We start from the raw sequence: 20,544 nt of genomic DNA, 5'->3' as shown, positions 1-20,544 counted from the left end.
GGGCAGATACGATCAGCAACAGCCTACTGTGGTAGAGAACGAACCAGCTTCCATCTGAAGAAAAAATTAGGAAAAGTCGTCCGAGGTGGATCGGACATATTTTTCGGAAGTCGTCGAACTGCATCACGAAGCAGTCCATATCTTATAATGCTGAGTGTTAACGGAAAAGCGGGAGACCAGATGATACATTGTGTCTCGAATTGGAAGCATACATGAAAAGGATGAATTGTTACTGGAAGCAAATGAAAGGGCTTGCCGAGTAAAGATTTGGATGGAGAACACTGGTGGTCTTCCCATGCTCTTCGACGAGGTGTGACAGGCGTGTGTAAGTGCTAATGACGTTTATCTTTTTCTAGTGACGTGTCGTTTTCTCAAGGTATTCCTTCGAGTATTTCGGATGCGTTTGGTCAAGACGAATACTACATTGGCGTTTCAGAATACGACAGATTTCTCTGATGTCATTTCTTGTCGTTCGAGTCTTTTCTTATCGGAATTGACCTTTATACTGCATTTTCTGCTGATCTTCAGAATCCCGTCGACAAGTGCATTGAGCTCGTCTACAGTGTTGTTTTGAAATGAGACAAGTGCTGCCTGCCCCTGTTGAGCAATCTTATAGTGTAAACTAGTAATCCCAGCACTAACGAATATACTGCATTTGGAATTCTAAATCAAAACAGTCATCAATACAAAGAAATCATTGATTCATATAAACACCATATCTGTCATATCTTAAGTTGGAGTGTAAGTGTCTGTAATCGATTGTACGTCTTCTTAATTTCATCTTACATCTTTCCGATAGTGTATTGGATGTAGACTTCGTACTCATTAGTATTAGAATTACCAACCGAAATTGGAACAGACTCACCTGATTCCTGGGATTGCACACAGTCATCATGTCGGTTGTGTAGTAAAACCGCTGATATTCAGAATTGGTATCATGGACTTTTCAACACTATCCTCACGCACGAAATAATGTTGGGTCCTTACGTCGCAATGTTATAACCATATTCTTTTTGTTATTCATATTAGAATACACAGATAAATATGATTGATATATGTAATTAACACATGTGATTCATCTAGGCTTGATTTACCTGCGAAACAGTCAAATGGAAAACGTGCATCTGCCTCATAATCATTAGGATAACCTTGGACTTCATTTAGATTATCTGCCTGTGCAAACTCCATATCTGGAAAAACTGGTTCTGTGATTGCTTCGGGAAAACTGGCTGTTCCCTCTGATCCACCACACCACTGCCTAGGGATTCTACTTGACACACATTGTCCGTGAGAATATCAAACATCTGATACAATAGCATCAGAAATGTGACCAGAATTCGACTCATTCGGAACATATTTGTCACATTCACTAGGAATACCATTAGAGATGAATTCATTGTGCGGGCCACTGACACTTGATATGATATCAGAATTTGATTTTTCTGAAATATCTTCAAATTTATCAAGGGTTTTAATAGAGAATAATGGATCATTAGGAAAATCAGCATCTACGAAAACTGAATCTGGTTTTTGATCACGATTTGACTCATTCAACATATTATTCTCAGAGTTGTAAGGAATTTCATCAGAAATATGTGAATCATTAAGGCAAACCATATCTGGTACAATAACATGAGAAATCTGATGAGAAGTTGGTTTATTGGAAACTTTTGTCTCACAATGATTCTGGGTTTCATTCAACTCTGGACTGCTATGTGACGCTATACCGATTCTAGAAGTCTTGGATAAAGATAAGTGGTCATCGGAAACATCCAAATTAGTAGGATCACAATCACAAATTTTAGCATTAGTTTCAGCGAAATGAACCATGGTATTACAAACTGACTGAATGTGTCCAGTTTTGCCACATTTAAAGCATTTATAATTACGAAATACACATGAATTACATAGGTGAAAGTTGCCATAGAAAAAGCATTTACCAAACTTGTGCTCATCTTCATGAACTGTCTCACAATTTAATGAATCGTTAGGTGAATAACCCTGATTACGTATTGAACTGAGACGACGTAGTAAAGTAGTGGAATTCCTGATATTCTGGCGAGTGATTTCATTGAATTCTTCTCCTTTACCTTGTATACTTTACATGGTCCAGCAGTAGTTGCTTAAGAGTTGCATAAGGGAGTGAAATCGGCTTGTCTGGAAATGCCAGTTTTTATTAAGCTGCATGCTTCTTTTCCAATGAACTTAAGGAAATGAGCAACAATATTAAAATCCCCATCATCTTCCTTAGTCATAACCCAGATTTTGAAAATCTCCATGTAATCCTCAGAAGCATCAAAATCTGAATGTATATCCAACCGTTCCATCACAGGCTCCATCGCGACGCCAATGTGATGTTTAAGAGTGAAGATACCACAGGTATTGTAGTTTGGCAACACTTGACCAGTAATACCTTCTATAGTTGAATCGCGCCCATCCAGTAAAATCAAAAGTCAGAAGCGAGGAGGTTGGAAGATATATTTGATGGGTTATCAATATATCGAGGACTGACTGATTTCATCTGGCTAATGATCACAGTAAATGTTGCGCACGCCGTTTCAAAACGTGATCTGGTGCGGATACATGACCGAGCGCCTTCAGCTAAAGGATTTCAATAAAGCCAATGTGGTCAGCGTCCAATGTCGAACACTTACAGAGCTATTGATTTTGAGGATTTATTTAAAGCTGAAGATCACTCCACCCTCTAGTGAGGTAGTGATGACCCTAAGACGTGATCAGCCAGAAGTTTAAACCCAACGAGTTTGTCGTTGGTAAACACTCTTCTGATAGCTTGCTATGTCAAGCATCGCCTGGTCATCTTTCCTGGCTATAACGGGCCATCTAATACAACATAATAATCGGGAAAGAAAGTACAATGAAAATTTCGGTTCCTTGTGAAACTTCATCGTTCTTTTCCAGCCGTCCTGGAAAAGAAAAAAATAAAATGTGTAAGTGCGTGCCGAAATACACTCGAACTTCAGTGAAGACACAAAGCGATTGCAAAAAACGTAAAAAAACTAATACGCTTGCGACAGCGTAAAAAGCGAATCAAAAAAATGTGTTAGTTTTTTAATAACTCAAATATACGCTTATTAGTAAAAACGTTTTTTTAAATTTCAAATATATACTTTTCGTAAAAAAATTTTTTGGAATAAATTTATAAGTATAGGCATACTGAATTGTTTTATTATATACAATACCAAGGATGATCGAGATAAATCAAAATATTAGTTGATATCTTACGTGCAATCGTCGTTTAAGTATTATGGAAACCTTAATCTCCTTTCAAAACGCGTTATTTCAAATTAATTTTCAGTTAATGACGAAGTAACAACATGCGTGTTTTCTGTCGGATGAGGTACTACAAGTGTAGGAGCCATGTCGTTCGAATGTACCGAGGGAAAATCGACGTAGCTAGGGTTTCCTTCTAAGTACGGTGCTTTGAGGCGATCGATACTGATGCTATCGTTCGTGCCGTTCTTATCGACTACATAGTACTTAGGTTCACGTTGAAGAACTTTGAAGGGTCCTTCGTATGCTGATTCCAGAGGTCGTCGATGTGAGTCTCGACGAACGAAGACATGTGTACTATATCGTAGGTCAGGTGGAACGAAAACATCAGTTGATTGTAGTGGAGTGTATGCAGGTTTAACTGAACTCATTGCGTTTGTAAGCCTGCTCGTTTAAGAGTTTAGATCCATGTTCAATGAAGAAGCCGAATGATCCAAGAATTCTCCTGGAAGTCGGAGTGTCGTTCCCTAAACCAGTTGAGATGCAGTGTATCCAATGTCAGCCTTCACTGCATTGTGGATACCTAGTAAGACTAGTGGAAGAGAGTCTGTCCACTGTGAAACGTTTGTAGCCGATAGTGAAGCTTTTAGTTGTCGATGAAAACGTTCTACCAACCCATATGCTTGTGGGTGGTAGGCGGTCGCTCGGAAACGAGTGATACCTAATAGTGTGGTCAGACAACGGAAAAGTCCAGATTCGAACTGGCGTCCGCAGTCTGTAGTGATGGTTGAAGGGCAGTCGAAATTTGCTACCCATCGTTCGACAAAAGCGCGAGCCACTGTTTCAGCAGTAATGTCCTTAATAGGTACTACTTCTAGCCATCGAGTGAAACGGTGTACGCAGGTTAAGAGATATGAGTATCCGTTTGAATCTGGTAAGGGTCCTACCAAATCCAGATGCACATGGTCGAAATGAACATCAAGGGTTTTGAAAGAGCCTAAGGGACATGTGTTGTATCTACTGACCTTAGATTTCTGGCAGCTTACACTGGAGCGTGCCCACTCCCTCACGTCTTTATTCATACCAGGCCAGTAAAACCGTTCGGCTCTGAGCTTGATGGATGCACGAACACCTGGATGAGAGAGATCGTGCAACGTATTAAAGACGTTGAGTTGATAATGTTTTGGCACGATTGGACAATCTCTACCTGTGGATGTGTCACGTAGTAGAATTTCCTTACCTGTTCCCATCTGTACGACGCACAGTTTTAGAGTTGTTGAGGATAACTCGCGCTGAAGATCAGTGTCTTCTTTTTGAATCTGGGCGAGTTTAAGAAGGTCGATTCCTTGGAAACTGTTCAAGGAACTTATACGAGAGAAGGCGTCTGAAACTACATTGTTTATTCCAGAAATGTGTTGTATATCTGAAGTTCAGTTGTTGAGACTCACGAGGGGAGTACTTGTCTGAAGATGAACTTAAAGAGAAGGTAAGAGGTTTATGATCGGTAAAAAGGATGAATTCTCGACCTTCGATAGAGTGTTGAAAATGTCGTACAACACAATACATAGCTAGGAGTTCCCTACCGAAAGTGCTGTACCTTGATTCCGCGTCTAGTAACCGTCTCGAGAAAAATCCTAAAGGTTGCCAAGAGTGGTTAACCCATTGTTGTAAGACTCCTCCGATTGCTGTGTCGGATGCGTCTACGGAGATACTAATGGGCGCTTGTGTGTCTTGATGCGCAAGCAGGGTTGCCTTAGAGATATGTTCCTTAATTATGGAGAATGCTTTTCGAGCGGTGTCGTCTAGACTAATTGATTTTGCATTTCCACGAAGTTGGTCGGTTAGCGGTTTCATGAGGAATGTGCATTTCGTTATGAACCGTCTATTGAAACCTACAAGGCCGTTGAAAGTTCGCAACTGCTTAATGGTGGTCGGTTCTGGGTAATCCAGAATGGCAACCACTTTGCCTTGAGTATCAATGGTGTGTCCTAAGAAGGCATAAATGTTGAAGACCTACAGAGCCATTGATTTCGGGGATTTATTTGCCGCTCCAAGATCGTTGTCTAGCAAATGATCGGTCTTTTACCGCTGAATGCTGTATTCAATGAAAATTTTCAAATTACTAGTTAGGGTATTACAGTAGATATCAGTGAAAAACATACATCTACCAGTAGGACTGTTGATTTTTGTAGACGACAGGAGCATTTCCTGTCCAACACGTACTGTATTCATCTGATCAGTGGCAGAATGTTCCGCACACTTGGAGATCGTTATGCCAACAAGGTCTCTCAGTAATTTAATCACTGTACGACAGATAAATGAGAAATCTGATTTCCTGTAATATATATTAGGGGAAACGTACCCTACGTTTTACATATTATGACAAAGACTATGTACAACAAACTACTGTCTGAATGTTAACCATATTTTCCTTATATTTGAAGCAATACGGTAAGATAAACCAGTATTACTGATGGGTTTGTGTATAAGTTTCGTTTCCAGCCGTCTCGAGTTTTATATGAAAATGTTGGACGCATACCTATTGTTGTCAGTGGTGTGTTCACTGAAGTCCACGCCTAACGTGTTTACTTCACAGATTTCAATGCGCCTACACTTGGATGGTAAATTCATAGGACTTTCGGAAAATTACAATCCTTCTTTTCCGTAGCATTTCATTTGAAGTGACTTACAAAGCGACTGAGTATTTAGTATACCATGTAATTTGGGACTAGTCTGAGTACTAAGCTACGCACGAGAAATCAGTTGTGATTTATTATTTATTTATTTATTTAAACACATATATATTGGTACAAAAGGGCACCAGGTACATATGCGCCACACAAAATAATGAAAGTAGGAAGAGAAGGGATGAAAAGATAAGGCGGACTGAAATGTACAACCAGAAGACTCTTTCAGTTAGGAAAGTTAGAACCATTCTTTATGTAGAAAGTAAAAGAAGATTGAAGCAGGATCGCCACTGGTTTCTATTCTGAGCCATATCTGATAACGTCTCTAGCCACTGTGTTGCACCATCTCTCGGACCCCAACCAAGGAGTCGTGAAGGTCCAACAGAAGCTAGCCCTTTGCAGCTCTCTTTCACGCCACGACACCATGTCATACACTGACCTCCTCTCCGCTTTTTCCAACCATTCCCAGAGTCGGCAAATAATGCACGACGTGGAAGTCTCTGGGACGACATTCGTAAAACATGTCCAAGCCACCGAAGTCTATGTTTCAATATGGTGACACCAATTGAATTATCGTCTCTAAGCCCGAACACACGATGCCGAACCTCTGCATTACTAACATGGTGTTGCCACTGGATGTCAGCAATCCTTCGGAGACAAAGATGATCGAACACAGAGAGACGTCTAACATCCTCAACTCGGAGAGGCCAGGTTTCACAAGCATAGAGCAAAACTGCTCTCACCGACGCGTTGTAGATCCGACCTTTGACAGCCAGACTAACATCACGAAGGCGCCAAAGATGGCCCAGATTGGCATAAGCCGCTCTGGCTTTCATTATACGTGCACCAATCTCATCACTCACGCCACCACCAGCACTTATATAGCTACCTAGATACACGAACTTCTCAACTACTTCGATCTCCTCACCATCCAGGGTGAGTACAGGATTAGAATCCTGCCAGTCTTGTAGGAGTACTTTGCACTTGGAGGGTGCAAAGCACATGCCGTACCTGCGGACACTGATTGCCAACTGATTAAGTGCTGATTGCATGCCTTGGGCATTATCGCACAGTAAGACAATATCATCCGCATACTCAAGGTCGAGAAGTCGTTCTCCAGGCAACAGATCCACACCGCCATTACTTACATCCACCAGAGCTGTTTCCAGGATGTCGTCGATGGCAAAGTTGAAGAGGAATGGTGAGATCGGGCAACCCTGCCTAACCCCACTGCTCGAATGGAACAAGGGAGAAAGGTGGTTGTATGCCCTCACTCTGCCTGAGGTGTTCGTATACAGGGCCTTTAAGATGTTAATGAACTTCTCAGGCACACCCTTCTTCAATAGACAATCCCAGAGAACAGTCCTGTCCAACGAATCGAAGGCAGCCCTGTGAAATCACGACCATATTTGTTTGAGACTGTCATCCATCAACTTCATAACTACTCTGAGTATCTGATCACCAGCGAGGTCGTGTTTCATGTCGCGAACTTATGATAAATTAGGTTTTTAGAACAGATTCCCCTCAACCTTAACCTGTTACGAGACTTCAAAGGCAGTAAATTCCCTCACAAGAACCAAGTCCCAGTTGTCACTGATCAAAAGATTATCTCACTGATAATACTGTCATTTCACCATATAGTCCAGTAATTTGCCACTGGGTTTTAACAGGTGTTTTGTCTGTAAAGAAACAAGGCTCCAGTAAGTAGGTCAATATAACTACTTATTGCCAATGACTTTAAGAGATGCCACGATAACACCTATAACCTACAGAAACAAGGAGTAGACTTGTGACGCATGTCGCTGAGCGAGATAATTGGTTATAGATAAGATCGAAGCTCAATAGATTGAAATACTCATCGGTATCACCATCTAGACTTGATTATTAAACTCGAAATAACACTTGGTAATCCCTGCAATTACAATGGAAATATCCGATGTAGTCGGTTCTAGAAAGACCAAGTTCTGTTAGGATTCAAAATAACACCTGGTGCGCTAGCCAACCTCATTGTGATACTAAGGTAAAATAGAAGTATTTGTGTTAGGATTGGGTATAAGATCCCTAATAACCAATATACACTTATTTGAAGAGTAAAGAACTCTGCATTTCACCAGTCTTCTGTATTCTTACTTTGTGAAGTGGAAATTGCGGTGCTTCTGAATGTCAACTATAAGCATTAAAATCGTGGTTACAATAAATACGAAACGAGCACAGAGCTTTAAGCCAATTACATTACAATCAAAGTTGAAATCCAAGTCTAAATTATGTTTCCATAGACTTATTGCACAACAGGACCTAATAAATTCAATGACACCCTGTTTCATTGTAAACTAAATTTTCTATAGCGATGAGATCTATGAAGTCAGATGGATAACATAAACATCATCCGGAAGATTTTTTCTATTTCGCTAACCATGAACTTCTTATTTAATCACCCCTAATCCGCATTTTATAAGGATATCTCTAACCACACAACTACGGTAACTCTAAAATGCTAAAAATTCGCAGTGTGAATCACATCAGTATTCTTTTTAATTAGATCTTGGTTAGGCTTGAATCCAATATACAGTAACATTTAGATACATATATCAAGCGGTCAAGACAGTTTATGAGTTAATGATAACAACGAGGTGCATTATATGACTAAAAAAAATAAGTAAACAGGACAAATTTATAGTATGATGACAGGTATACTAGTTGTTACATGAATAATAAAAACAATACACCCACTCAACAAAATTGTTTTGATCAGAATTGCTTTTTTTGGAATTTTACGTACTAAGAGTATTTGGTGCATTGCAAAACGACAATTATTGTACTCAATTACAATCCATATTGAGTGCATAAGTAAAACAGAAACAACGAATGCATATAAACGAGTAAGTCAAAGTGCATGAGACAAACAGCCACGCTCTTATGCTAGCATTATATATATGAGGCACTTCTAATAACTCAATTTTTATTATCAGACGTATCAAACATTCACCATATATTTGGAATTTTTATTTTGAAAGAAATATGAATAACTCAATACTAATTACACTAATTATAATACTAATTTATTCTCAAATAATTAATGCAGGCGTTGACTTTAAAAAACGTCGACAAATGGATGGTGTTGGTTTGCGTACCAAAATGAATCATTTTAAGAGTTATGATGAGATTCTCCAACATCCTTTTGATTTTCATTTACACGGAATAGACTCGAAAATCTTTGATGAGTTCCTAAAATATATTATTGACGGGTTTCTGGATTTCGACAAATGGTTTGAAGTTATCATATAACAGTTCCAGTGTGATTCGGTGGTCGGAAGTAACCTCCTTTTTATTCAGTACATCATATTAACTAATTCGATATTACCAAAAACAGAAAAAATAAAGCAAAATAATAAGTACGCCGGATTCAAATGGTTATTTTTCCTTGTAAACCGTGTTTACTAGTATTTATATTCTGTAACATTGATAACTTATCAAGAATGTACTACATTGACAAACGAATTAAATTCATACCATACTTTAGACGGATGCCTTAATCAAATTTATTTTGATTTAAGTGTTAATATAATTTATAAGTAATCAAACCCACACGCTCGGTCATTAAGCATGACTTAATAATTACAACTTTAATAATATCTGCTAATAAAAAACATACTTTATATTAGCTTAGGAGGGAGGGTTGTGCCAAGATTTTAACCAATGATTACTACATGCCATTATCAAAGAAGGTCCACTGACTGGTGCCTGAACAATGTATTCAACCTTTGACATACAAATTGACGTCATATTTGTACCACAGTTTATCGAAGTCATTAAGAATGGAATATGCCTTTCCATACTCAATAACTCGATTCTCAAACCTATGTTTAATTATCCTTCGTTTAACTGTGATGTACGGAATGATATTATAATGGGAAATAATAGAGGTGATGGTGGTTTATAACCTACAAGTGCTACATTGAATTTTCCGTGACAAAGTGGTTAAGTATTTGCCCAGCATGGATATAATACGTAGAGCGATCTAGGAGATTGCCGGCAATGCAAAGGACAGAACTTCTGTGATTTGAATGGATTGATATAGATAATAAAATACTACCTCATAAAGTCGGATATCTAAAATAAAGGAGTCAAATACATATGCAGAAAAAAACTACCTAAACTACAGTTAAAGGGGCCAATAGTGTGTTCCAAATGTACTTGCCAGTGTTAGTGACGAAGTAGTATATATCCTTTTAAAAGCGGTCGCAGGCTAGTAAATTTCCAGGAGAATACACACGATGCTCATGTGAATATTTAGTCTGATTTATTTAGATACTAGTTTCAAATTTTAAAATAATATGACTCGTAAGACAGCTCAATAGTATTTTCCAGAACAGTTTCATACAGGTGAATTTCTTACAATACAGCAAGAAAGACAAACATTGCCGAAAACGAACTCATACTATTTGAACAATTCCCATCAGCAATAAATCATTTAAAGTTACTAGTCATATTGGATACATGTTTTGATAAACTGGGTAATTCCGATATCAAATCCTGCCCGGAAGACATATAGTATACGAGAAGCTCAGGTGCGGATGGGTTTATCTCAAATGAATTATTCATCTCGTCAAATTCACGCACCACTTACACTCACCTGGACCAGCCTAATATTAGATATAATTAGGTGTCTTGCTTCTTTGCTTATGCGGCAGTAACTCTTTATATCCAACTCAAATTTCTTGCTGTGTACGAATGGCTGAACATGTACTAGGAAGTGTATACTACGACTGAGTCGAACAGGATAAGCCCGACGTGCGAATGCACAGAAACAACAAGCAATCAGTCAGCTACAACGTAAAACCAGCCACATATATGCATAGGTCCATGTTCTCATACCTAATTAGCACAACAAGATGAACACAGAATTCATAGTAGTTAATTTAGTGGTGGTAGTATATAAGGATATAGTACAGGAAGAAAGACAGATATGAAGCAATCTTAATCTCAAGGTTTAAGGGAAGACAGAGAGTGTATACACCTACTCCATTGTAATCGATTCTGAGCCATGTCACCCAGAGTCTTCAGACATTGGTTACGATAGTCGCGCGAACCCCAACCAAGTAGGCTGCATCTACTAATATGTCACAGACCATAAGTTAATGACTTCAAGCACTGATGCCACGTCTTGGTTTGACCGCCCCTAACTCTCTTCCAACCATTGCCAATACTAGTGAGCATAGCGCGTCGTGGTAATCGGTGTTCAGGCATACGTAACACGTGGCCCAACCATCTCAGTTGATGAGGTTGTGAATCTTCATCATATTATTGCATAACTTAATGGTGCACGTAGGGCGACACTAACTCCCTAAATGATAAGCGGATATATAAGAAATATTGTAAAAAATGTTTGACGAAACCCTTATCTCCGCCAACAACTATTTATTTATTTGAACACATAAACATTGGTACAAGGGAGCACCAAATACATTTGCGCTACACAATAACAGCGAGGTTGCGAAGAGACAGATAATATAAAGTGCATAGAATAGGAAGAACAACGAACGGAAATTAGTGTGTGGATGAAGCACTTCTACTAGTAATAATAGCATCTGCTTATCGGAACCAAATATCAATCGGAAATCTGCAGTTGGAATTTTCGAGTTCAGTATCGACCGGATATATAAGGTGCAGTTCTGTTAGCGAATTATTTATTTTTCCCACGAATCAAGCTGGCTTGCTCACTAGAAATAATCAAAACCCTTTAGTACTGCATCCAAACATTTAAAACCAGATGCACGGTACAGTAATGAGAATTACAAATCGCAAGACATTTACAAGGCTATCATTTGAAATAAGCTATTTAGACTTCTGTTTATTCACAATCGAGGTTTAATAACAACACTAAGATATATACGCAACTGTTTTTGACTTGCGTGGATTGGAGCCCAGTGTTTCTTCCTCGAAAAATATTACAAAGGGACTGCTAGTTACGAAAGACTTATCAGTGTTTCTCAATGGTTTGGGCCGAAGTTACTATTGATGTTTGTATATAGATTCATGAAGGCTGGGTGCACGGTGGTATGTTCACTCATTTTATTGTGAATGGACCGATGTCAAATCGGATTTCGGATTCACTTGATGTAAATATAAAGGGTACTGACTGTTCTGCGAAAGTATGTATAGACATTACTTAGTCAATTATTTTGAAGTCCAGTTATAATATCATCCGAGCTATTGAGAAGTGATTCATTAATTCTGAAACATAAGACTATTATAACAATAGGATTAAAAATAATGCGGAGATCCACTGAGAGAACGAGAACATGATAGGATCAAAGCATCTACTTGTGGTCAGCTTGCTTTTGCTGCTGTGATTGATGAAAAGCACATCATAGTGTGTAAGTAGTAAATTTTGGACCAAATGAAGCAAAATCTAATCGCATGTGTTTCTGTATTCGAGTAAGTTTGCATGACATAAGTAATAAGAAGTAGATAGAAAGTTATTGTTTACAAACATCATAGTACAATAAATATATGCTTGCAACATAGTTTATCCAAGAGATCAATTTTCTGCTGCAACAGGACACCAATGATTAACAAGCACATGCAAATGTAACAAGTATTAGGATAGTTGAATACGTGTTATAATAAAAATCATGTTAGAAATTATGCAAACCCAAACGAAACATAGAATCAGTGATGAGGAAACAATTGTTGAATTTGCGAAGGAAAAACACTTCGCAAAACGGTAGTACCTGGTCTTCATCACACTAAAAAAGATATAAAAACATAGGGAAATGAAAGTGATCATGCTGAAGAATACAGACATAGTTGTTGAGAATATATTATAGGATAATTTCAAACTTAGATGCACCTTAACTGGTTTGTAAGCTCTTGTAGCGTGAGTCTTATCTAAAAAATAATTTTGTAGGAGGTCGGACTCAACAAACAAGTACAACCAGACAAAGCAGAAAACCGTAGTGACACTTATAAGATTGGTATGTAATTTTGTTCGTGGTGACCATCTACTGAGATCTAATTTGAGACAATACCTTTTAGGACATAGATTTAAGTACAGGTAGGTTTTAGTTAATAATGACGGCAAACAAAATTGCTGTCACAATAAGTTGAATAAAATTGCTGAACATTTTTGAATCCCTTCAGTCATCCCACACTTGATTTGGTAAAACTAGACGAAAAGTACCTCCTTAGAAGATAGGTCGCAACCGCAATTCTTAAAACTTAGCTGACTAGATATATGTAAAGGTATATAAGCAATCTTGATTCATATACACAATATTTGATCTGAACTCCAATCAACTGGTGTAGGAGGTTATGAAACTTTTAAGGGTTTGAATTATAGATAACCTGTGTCTACTTGGTGTTCATAAGTAGTACAGTGAAAATGCATAGAAAATGTAAACAAGTTAGCAGTTAAAGACTTAATAAGAACGGCAAAGACGTAAACCAGGTGTTGATAATAGAGCAATGAACTAGTAAATAAGTTATTTTGGATGATGGACATGGCTTGCAAAAGGAAACATTAGGGATGGGAAATTCCATCAAATGACTAGTCAGAGATCACCGATATTACTGACAGAAGTTCGGTAAAATATTAGTGACGGGAAGAGTACTTTGTCATATGAACACTGGCAAGACGAACCTGTAAGACTTACGATAACAAGTCTCAGGCGCTAAATTATTCATCCATTTGACTAAGTAGAGCTTTGGCATTTTATCTGATGTTAGTTCGTATTGAAAATCCTAAATCTAATTCCTAACCCTAACCATCAACTGTAAATCATAGTTATATAAGACACCCACATTCAGACATGCGGCAACAACGCAAACGCGACAGATTATAACCCTTAACACACACGATTCTTAATTATCAGTTTCTATGAGCTTGATGGCTCTACCGAAAGTGTTTTTCTCCAAACAACTTTCACTAAGTCAACTTCTGTGAAATTTACTTTGACTAACATCGTTGGTTAGCCTAGACAGGAAATATATCAGTAACATGGTTATGGAAAGTCTTGATAACTGGCTAACCCTTGTTAAATACGAAAATCGTCCATCATTAATATAATTTCCCCAATAGGAATAGGGCTGGTGATATATTGAGGGCATTAATGAATAAGCATGTCGCACAACCCTCGACTCTGTAGTCTAAGTGAACTCACGATGTTCAGTTTATGGGGAAAACTGGCTATTATGAATATTTGTAGACATTGAACATATCCTTGTATAACGTTTTCATTAGTTCAAGCATTCTGTAACACATATTAAGCCAAAAAATGCCATTTTAGTTCCAGACGTATTTATCAAATTAAATTTAAGGGTGTGAGAAAAGTATGATTTCTTACCTGTACTTGTCCACAGACAAAAATAAGGACAGAATTTTCGTTCGGATGAACATCAACATTAGTTATACCCACTTGAATTTTGTTAGCAGGAAGTGACTGAAAAATACTATTTGAGTCCTTAGAAAACTTACAAGGAATTTTTCACCGATTTTATCTTGACCTTCTAACACATCACCTTCATATGTCATCCTTGCTTGATTCTATAACAAACATTTAAATGAATGAACCGACTACGTGATAAAACAGTTTGAGAGAACTTCTATCTCGCTGCATTGTATCGTAGTACTCCATTACGAAACTTTCACCTATCTGTCGATAGTTTTCAGGATACAACGAATGGTTCAACATCGCCACCGTGCCGAATAATCGGAATGTGACGCGGGCTTAAAGTAGTGTTAAACTCTACATTCAATATCCCATATCATAGTAACAGGCTAGCATATAATATTTAGTTTTTCGTTTTCTTTTCATGGTGTTACGCAGTTGTCACTCACTTTCTGTTTGCCTTTAGCGAAACACAGAGGGCAGCAGTGCATTTTTTTATCGAATGGTCCAAATCGTTCTCGAAGGAATAGAGGCTGTAGCTGTAAATAATTCCTCAAAATCAATAGATTTCTAAGTGTTCGACATTGGATGCTGACCACACTGTTTTAAGTGGACTTGTTTAACTGAAGGCTTTCGGTCATGCATCCGTACCAGATCACGTTACGACCCAGCGTGGGACACAGCTCCTACGTTCACTAGCCAGATTAGAGTAAACGCTTCTCGATATATTGATAACGTATCAAATATATCTTTCCGATCTCTTCGCATCTGACTTCTGATTTTAACTGGTTGGGGAACGCTTCGAATATAGAAGGTGTTACTGGTTGCTAGTTGCAAAAACTACAAGACTAGTCGTATATTCAGTGGTGAACCTGACGTGATCTGGTACACCAAGCCAAAAAACTGTGAGTCTGTTCCTTTTTCGGATATCATTATTCATTGTTATTCTTTATTTGATTTATATATATTGTGATATACCCTTCCTTTTTTGAATATATTTTAATTATATATTTTTCGTTCTAATAATACTATGACGGAACAGAAATCTTAGGTATTTAAGTTAAAATCTATTCCCCCACCCTCGATTCAATTAACCCCCTTGTGGCCTGACAATATCGAAGCCTGGTTCTTCTACGCATAAGCTGACTTTTGCGGGCATGGAATCACGGACTCACGCTCGCAATTCCTCGCGGTCGTTAAGGCATTACCGCGCGAACTTAACAGGTACCTAACACCTAGTATGTTTACTAGTGATGTTCCGGAACCTTACGAAACTCTCAAACAGTCGATCCTAAAACGCGGAGATCTAACCGATTGACAACGGTTGGATAAACTACTTAACAATATCGACCTGCAACATGGTTCCACGACGGACATGTTGTTAAGGATGAGAGAAGTCATAGGTCAACGAACGTTCGACGATGGCCTATTTAAACAACTCTTCTTGTCTGAAATCCGTAAACAGGTGCAAGCAGTGCTCGTCTCGTTTCGAAACAACGCCGTAGACGAACTCGCTGCATCTGCCGATCGAATTTTAGAAATAACATATTCGACTAGCGCTGAGGTTTTTTCCGTCAAGGAAAAACCTCAGTCGACCCCGACTTACATAGCCGAACTATGTCACACGCTTACACGATATCTTACATTTCGTAATGACCGTAGTCGGTCAAAAAACCCGCGTAGAAGTGTCTCATGTAGGCTATCTGTCTCTCGTGGTCGAGAGACAGATAATCTCGACTGGTGCTGGTATCATAACCAGTATGGCAGATCTTCTAGAAATTGCAGGAAACCCTGCAATCGCCCGATCTCCAAGGTGGCCAACACGAAGAAGACTTCGGGAAACTTCCAAGCCGGCACGAGTTAACGGCAACCGTAGCCGGCGAACGTAGACGCCTCTTACACGTCACGAATGTGACAACGAAAGTTTGCTACCTCGTCGACACCGGCACAGAAGTTAGAGTTCTTCCAGCAAATCCCGACGACAGACTTCACGAGTCTGTTTTAAGTTTACAGGGGGCAAACGGAAAGCCCGTTGCTATGTATGGTAAAACGTATGTTTACCTAATGTGGGTTTACGCAAACCCATACACTGGATTTTCGTGGTTGCAGATGTCTCTATGCCAATCATTGGTATAGACCTGTTACAATACCACAATCTACTCATCGACAGACGCTCACGAAAGTTAATAGACGGAAACACTAAGTTATCTGTTTGCGTAACTCCTTTTCCTCAGTCACAATTAAGCACACCATAGACCCCCTGTATCAATCATTACTCGACAAATACTCCGGGATATATCAACCGCAACCGAGATCGCCTTGTGTAACCAGCAATGTCACAAATCACATCTCGACTACAGGACCACCTGTATTCTCAAAAGCACGCTGACTGGCTCCCGAAAAGCTTAGGTTGGCTAAAAACGAATTCGACCACATGATAGACTTGGGAATAATTCGACAGTCAAATAGCCCTTGATCATCTCCCTTGCACATGGTCCCTAAAAAGGACAGCAATGATTGGCATCCAACAGGTGATTATCGGCGTCCGAATGCTAAAACCATTCCCGATCGTTACCCGTTGCCTCACATTCACGATTTGACAGCTACCTTGAAAGGTACAACTGTCTTTTCGAAAATCGACTTGGTTAAGGCTTACAAACAAACACCTATGGCAGTCGACGACATTACAAAAACCGCCATCATAACTCCTTTCGGCCTAAGAAATGCCGCTCAAACCTTCCAAAGGTTAAAAGACGACGTCTTCCGAGGTCTCAACTTCGTACATGCGCATGTTGATGACTGTCTCATAGCAAGTCCGGACAGAGAATCACATCTCCAGCATCTGGATATTGTTTTCGAACGACTCCAAAGGCATGGCATTACTATCAACATTCAGAGATGCCAAATCGGAACACACTCTTTAGCCTTCTTAGGACACACCATTGATACTCAAGGCAAAGTGGTTGCCATTCTGGATTACCCAGAACCGACCACCATTAAGCAGTTGCGAACTTTCAACGGCCTTGTAGGTTTCAATAGACGGTTCATAACGAAATGCACATTCCTCATGAAACCGCTAACCGACCAACTTCGTGGAAATGCAAAATCAATTAGTCTAGACGACACCGCTCGAAAAGCATTCTCCATAATTAAGGAACATATCTCTAAGGCAACCCTGCTTGCGCATCAAGACACACAAGCGCCCATTAGTATCTCCGTAGACGCATCCGACACAGCAATCGGAGGAGTCTTACAACAATGGGTTAACCACTCTTGGCAACCTTTAGGATTTTTCTCGAGACGGTTACTAGACGCGGAATCAAGGTACAGCACTTTCGGTAGGGAACTCCTAGCTATGTATTGTGTTGTACGACATTTTCAACACTCTATCGAAGGTCGAGAATTCATCCTTTTTACCGATCATAAACCTCTTACCTTCTCTTTAAGTTCATCTTCAGACAAGTACTCCCCTCGTGAGTCTCAACAACTGAACTTCAGATATACAACACATTTCTGGAATAAACAATGTAGTTTCAGACGCCTTCTCTCGTATAAGTTCCTTGAACAGTTTCCAAGGAATCGACCTTCTTAAACTCGCCCAGATTCAAAAAGAAGACACTGATCTTCAGCGCGAGTTATCCTCAACAACTCTAAAACTGTGCGTCGTACAGATGGGAACAGGTAAGGAAATTCTACTACGTGACACATCCACAGGTAGAGATTGTCCAATCGTGCCAAAACATTATCAACTCAACGTCTTTAATACGTTGCACGATCTCTCTCATCCAGGTGTTCGTGCATCCATCAAGCTCAGAGCCGAACGGTTTTACTGGCCTGGTATGAATAAAGACGTGAGGGAGTGGGCACGCTCCAGTGTAAGCTGCCAGAAATCTAAGGTCAGTAGATACAACACATGTCCCTTAGGCTCTTTCAAAACCCTTGATGTTCATTTCGACCATGTGCATCTGGATTTGGTAGGACCCTTACCAGATTCAAACGGATACTCATATCTCTTAACCTGCGTACACCGTTTCACTCGATGGCTAGAAGTAGTACCTATTAAGGACATTACTGCTGAAACAGTGGCTCGCGCTTTTGTCGAACGATGGGTAGCAAATTTCGACTGCCCTTCAACCATCACTACAGACTGCGGACGCCAGTTCGAATCTGGACTTTTCCGTTGTCTGACCACACTATTAGGTATCACTCGTTTCCGAGCGACCGCCTACCACCCACAAGCATATGGGTTGGTAGAACGTTTTCATCGACAACTAAAAGCTTCACTATCGGCTACAAACGTTTCACAGTGGACAGACTCTCTTCCACTAGTCTTACTAGGTATCCACAATGCAGTGAAGGCTGACATTGGATACACTGCATCTCAACTGGTTTAGGGAACGACACTCCGACTTCCAGGAGAATTCTTGGATCATTCGGCTTCTTCATTGAACATGGATCTAAACTCTTAAACGAGCAGGCTTACAAACGCAATGCGTTCAGTTAAACCTGCATACACTCCACTACAATCAACTGATGTTTTCGTTCCACCTGACCTACGATATAGTACACATGTCTTCGTTCGTCGAGACTCACATCGACGACCTCTGGAATCAGCATACGAAGGACCCTTCAAAGTTCTTCAACGTGAACCTAAGTACTATGTAGTCGATAAGAACGGCACGAACGATAGCATCAGTATCGATCGCCTCAAAGCACCGTACTTAGAAGGAAACCCTAGCTACGTCGATTTTCCCTCGGTACATTCGAACGACATGGCTCCTACACTTGTAGTACCTCATCCGACAGAAAACACGCATGTTGTTACTTCGTCAACGTCGAAAAATAAACTTAAGACAACGCGTTCTGGAAGAAGAGTAAGATTTCCAGAACATCCAAACGACTATTGCACGTTGGACACAAACTTTATCTCGAATTTCCTTTGCATTATTTATCATAAAAAAAGAATTTTTAATATGCTCATTTTTATATATTTATTTCAAAAAAGACGATTTTTTCGCTTATGAGCGTATATATTTTTTATATAAAAAAACACAAAAGAAAACCAATTTTTTTTCTAATCGCTTTTACGCTCACCTTGTGTCCTTACGCAAGTACGTGAAATTCGAAATGCACTCACGCGTTCTACTTTTATTCTTTTCCAGGACGGCTGGAAAAGAACGATGAAGTTTCTCAAGGAACCGAAATTTTCATTGTACTTTATTTCCTTATTAATATGTTGTACTTCATGGTCCCTTAGTGTAAGGAAAGACGACCAGACGCTGCTAAACATAGCAAGCTATCAGAAGAGTGTTTACCAACGACAAACTCGTTGGGTTTAAAATTCTGGCTGATCACGTCTTAGGGTCATCACAACCTCACTAGGGGGGGTGAGTGATCTGTAGCTGTTACTGGTTGCTAGTTGTCAAACTAGAAATCTAGTCGTATCTTCAAAGCTTTAGCTTAACGGGCTTCGTTATCTAGTGGCCGTAGATCACCGATACCGCCGAGTAGGGATCTAAGTAAATTTAACAATGACAGAAAGAAATCAAATTTTTGAGTAATGCTCTTCTTAATCCTTAAGAATATGTCAAAGTTTCTCTTGAAGGATTCCTCGAAAGTCTCTTTGACTGGCTCATTCGGCAGTGAATTCCGGAATTCAGACATTTGTAATGAGTGGAGGGTGTACCCACAGTCCTTTCTGCTATGTCGTGTCTTGAATTCCGAGTTACTACCCCTAGGGCTTGCGTTGGGACTGAGGTTTAGTGGGTATTTAAAGAGACGTCCAGGAGTGTTCAGAGTGCTGTAAGTTGTTAGAAGGCCTCTTTCCGAGACACCTGTGTTCTAATGGGTAAAGGTTCAGTGATTTGAGGCACTATTCATAAAACTTGAATTTGAGTCTTCGAACTGATTTTGTGGCTCGTCTTCGGATACGTTTCAATGAATTTTTATCCTTTGGAGGGAGGTAAGAAACGGTGTTTTCATACTTTGAATGAGATTTAATAAAACTGTTGAAGATTAAGTGGAAAGTCCTACCATCTAACTAGCCAAAAATGAGCTTCAACGTTATCAGTGAAGGGTTTTCTCAAAAGGCATTTTGTCTCAGCTTACGATTAGATGGTAGAGTACCAACACTCCCACATCTTTTTGAAATTGGGATACCTCTAATGGGGAAGTTACCCAAGTTGTGGTTATAGTCTGCAACATGTCTTAGATGAATCGCTTTCCACATTGAGGTA

At 39.4% G+C, this 20,544-nt stretch overlaps 2 protein-coding genes across 2 annotated transcripts in view; one reads left to right on the top strand and one right to left on the bottom strand.

Annotated features, from left to right (window-relative positions):
* The window catches only part of Smp_066420 (hypothetical protein), a gene marked incomplete at both ends in the record, with an annotated part of 81,733 nt that overhangs the window by 24,754 nt on the left and 36,435 nt on the right, over positions 1-20,544 (top strand). The gene's annotated exons all lie outside the window — the stretch shown is intronic.
* Smp_037700 (nuclear transport factor, putative) lies at positions 12,157-14,654 on the bottom strand. The gene is made up of 4 exons (XM_018789319.1): positions 14,498-14,654; positions 14,395-14,463; positions 14,264-14,359; positions 12,157-12,667 (listed from the first exon to the last, which is right to left on the bottom strand). The coding sequence occupies exons 1-4, from the start codon at positions 14,609-14,611 to the stop codon at positions 12,557-12,559; spliced, it is 390 nt and encodes a 129-aa protein (XP_018646483.1). The 5' UTR covers positions 14,612-14,654; the 3' UTR covers positions 12,157-12,556.

This window comes from Schistosoma mansoni (assembly GCF_000237925.1).
Source record: "Schistosoma mansoni, WGS project CABG00000000 data, supercontig 0136, strain Puerto Rico, whole genome shotgun sequence".
Lineage (NCBI taxonomy): Eukaryota > Metazoa > Platyhelminthes > Trematoda > Strigeidida > Schistosomatidae > Schistosoma > Schistosoma mansoni.
The sequence above is the reverse complement of the archived record's forward strand: the minus strand, read 5'-3'. Positions and strand labels throughout refer to the sequence as shown.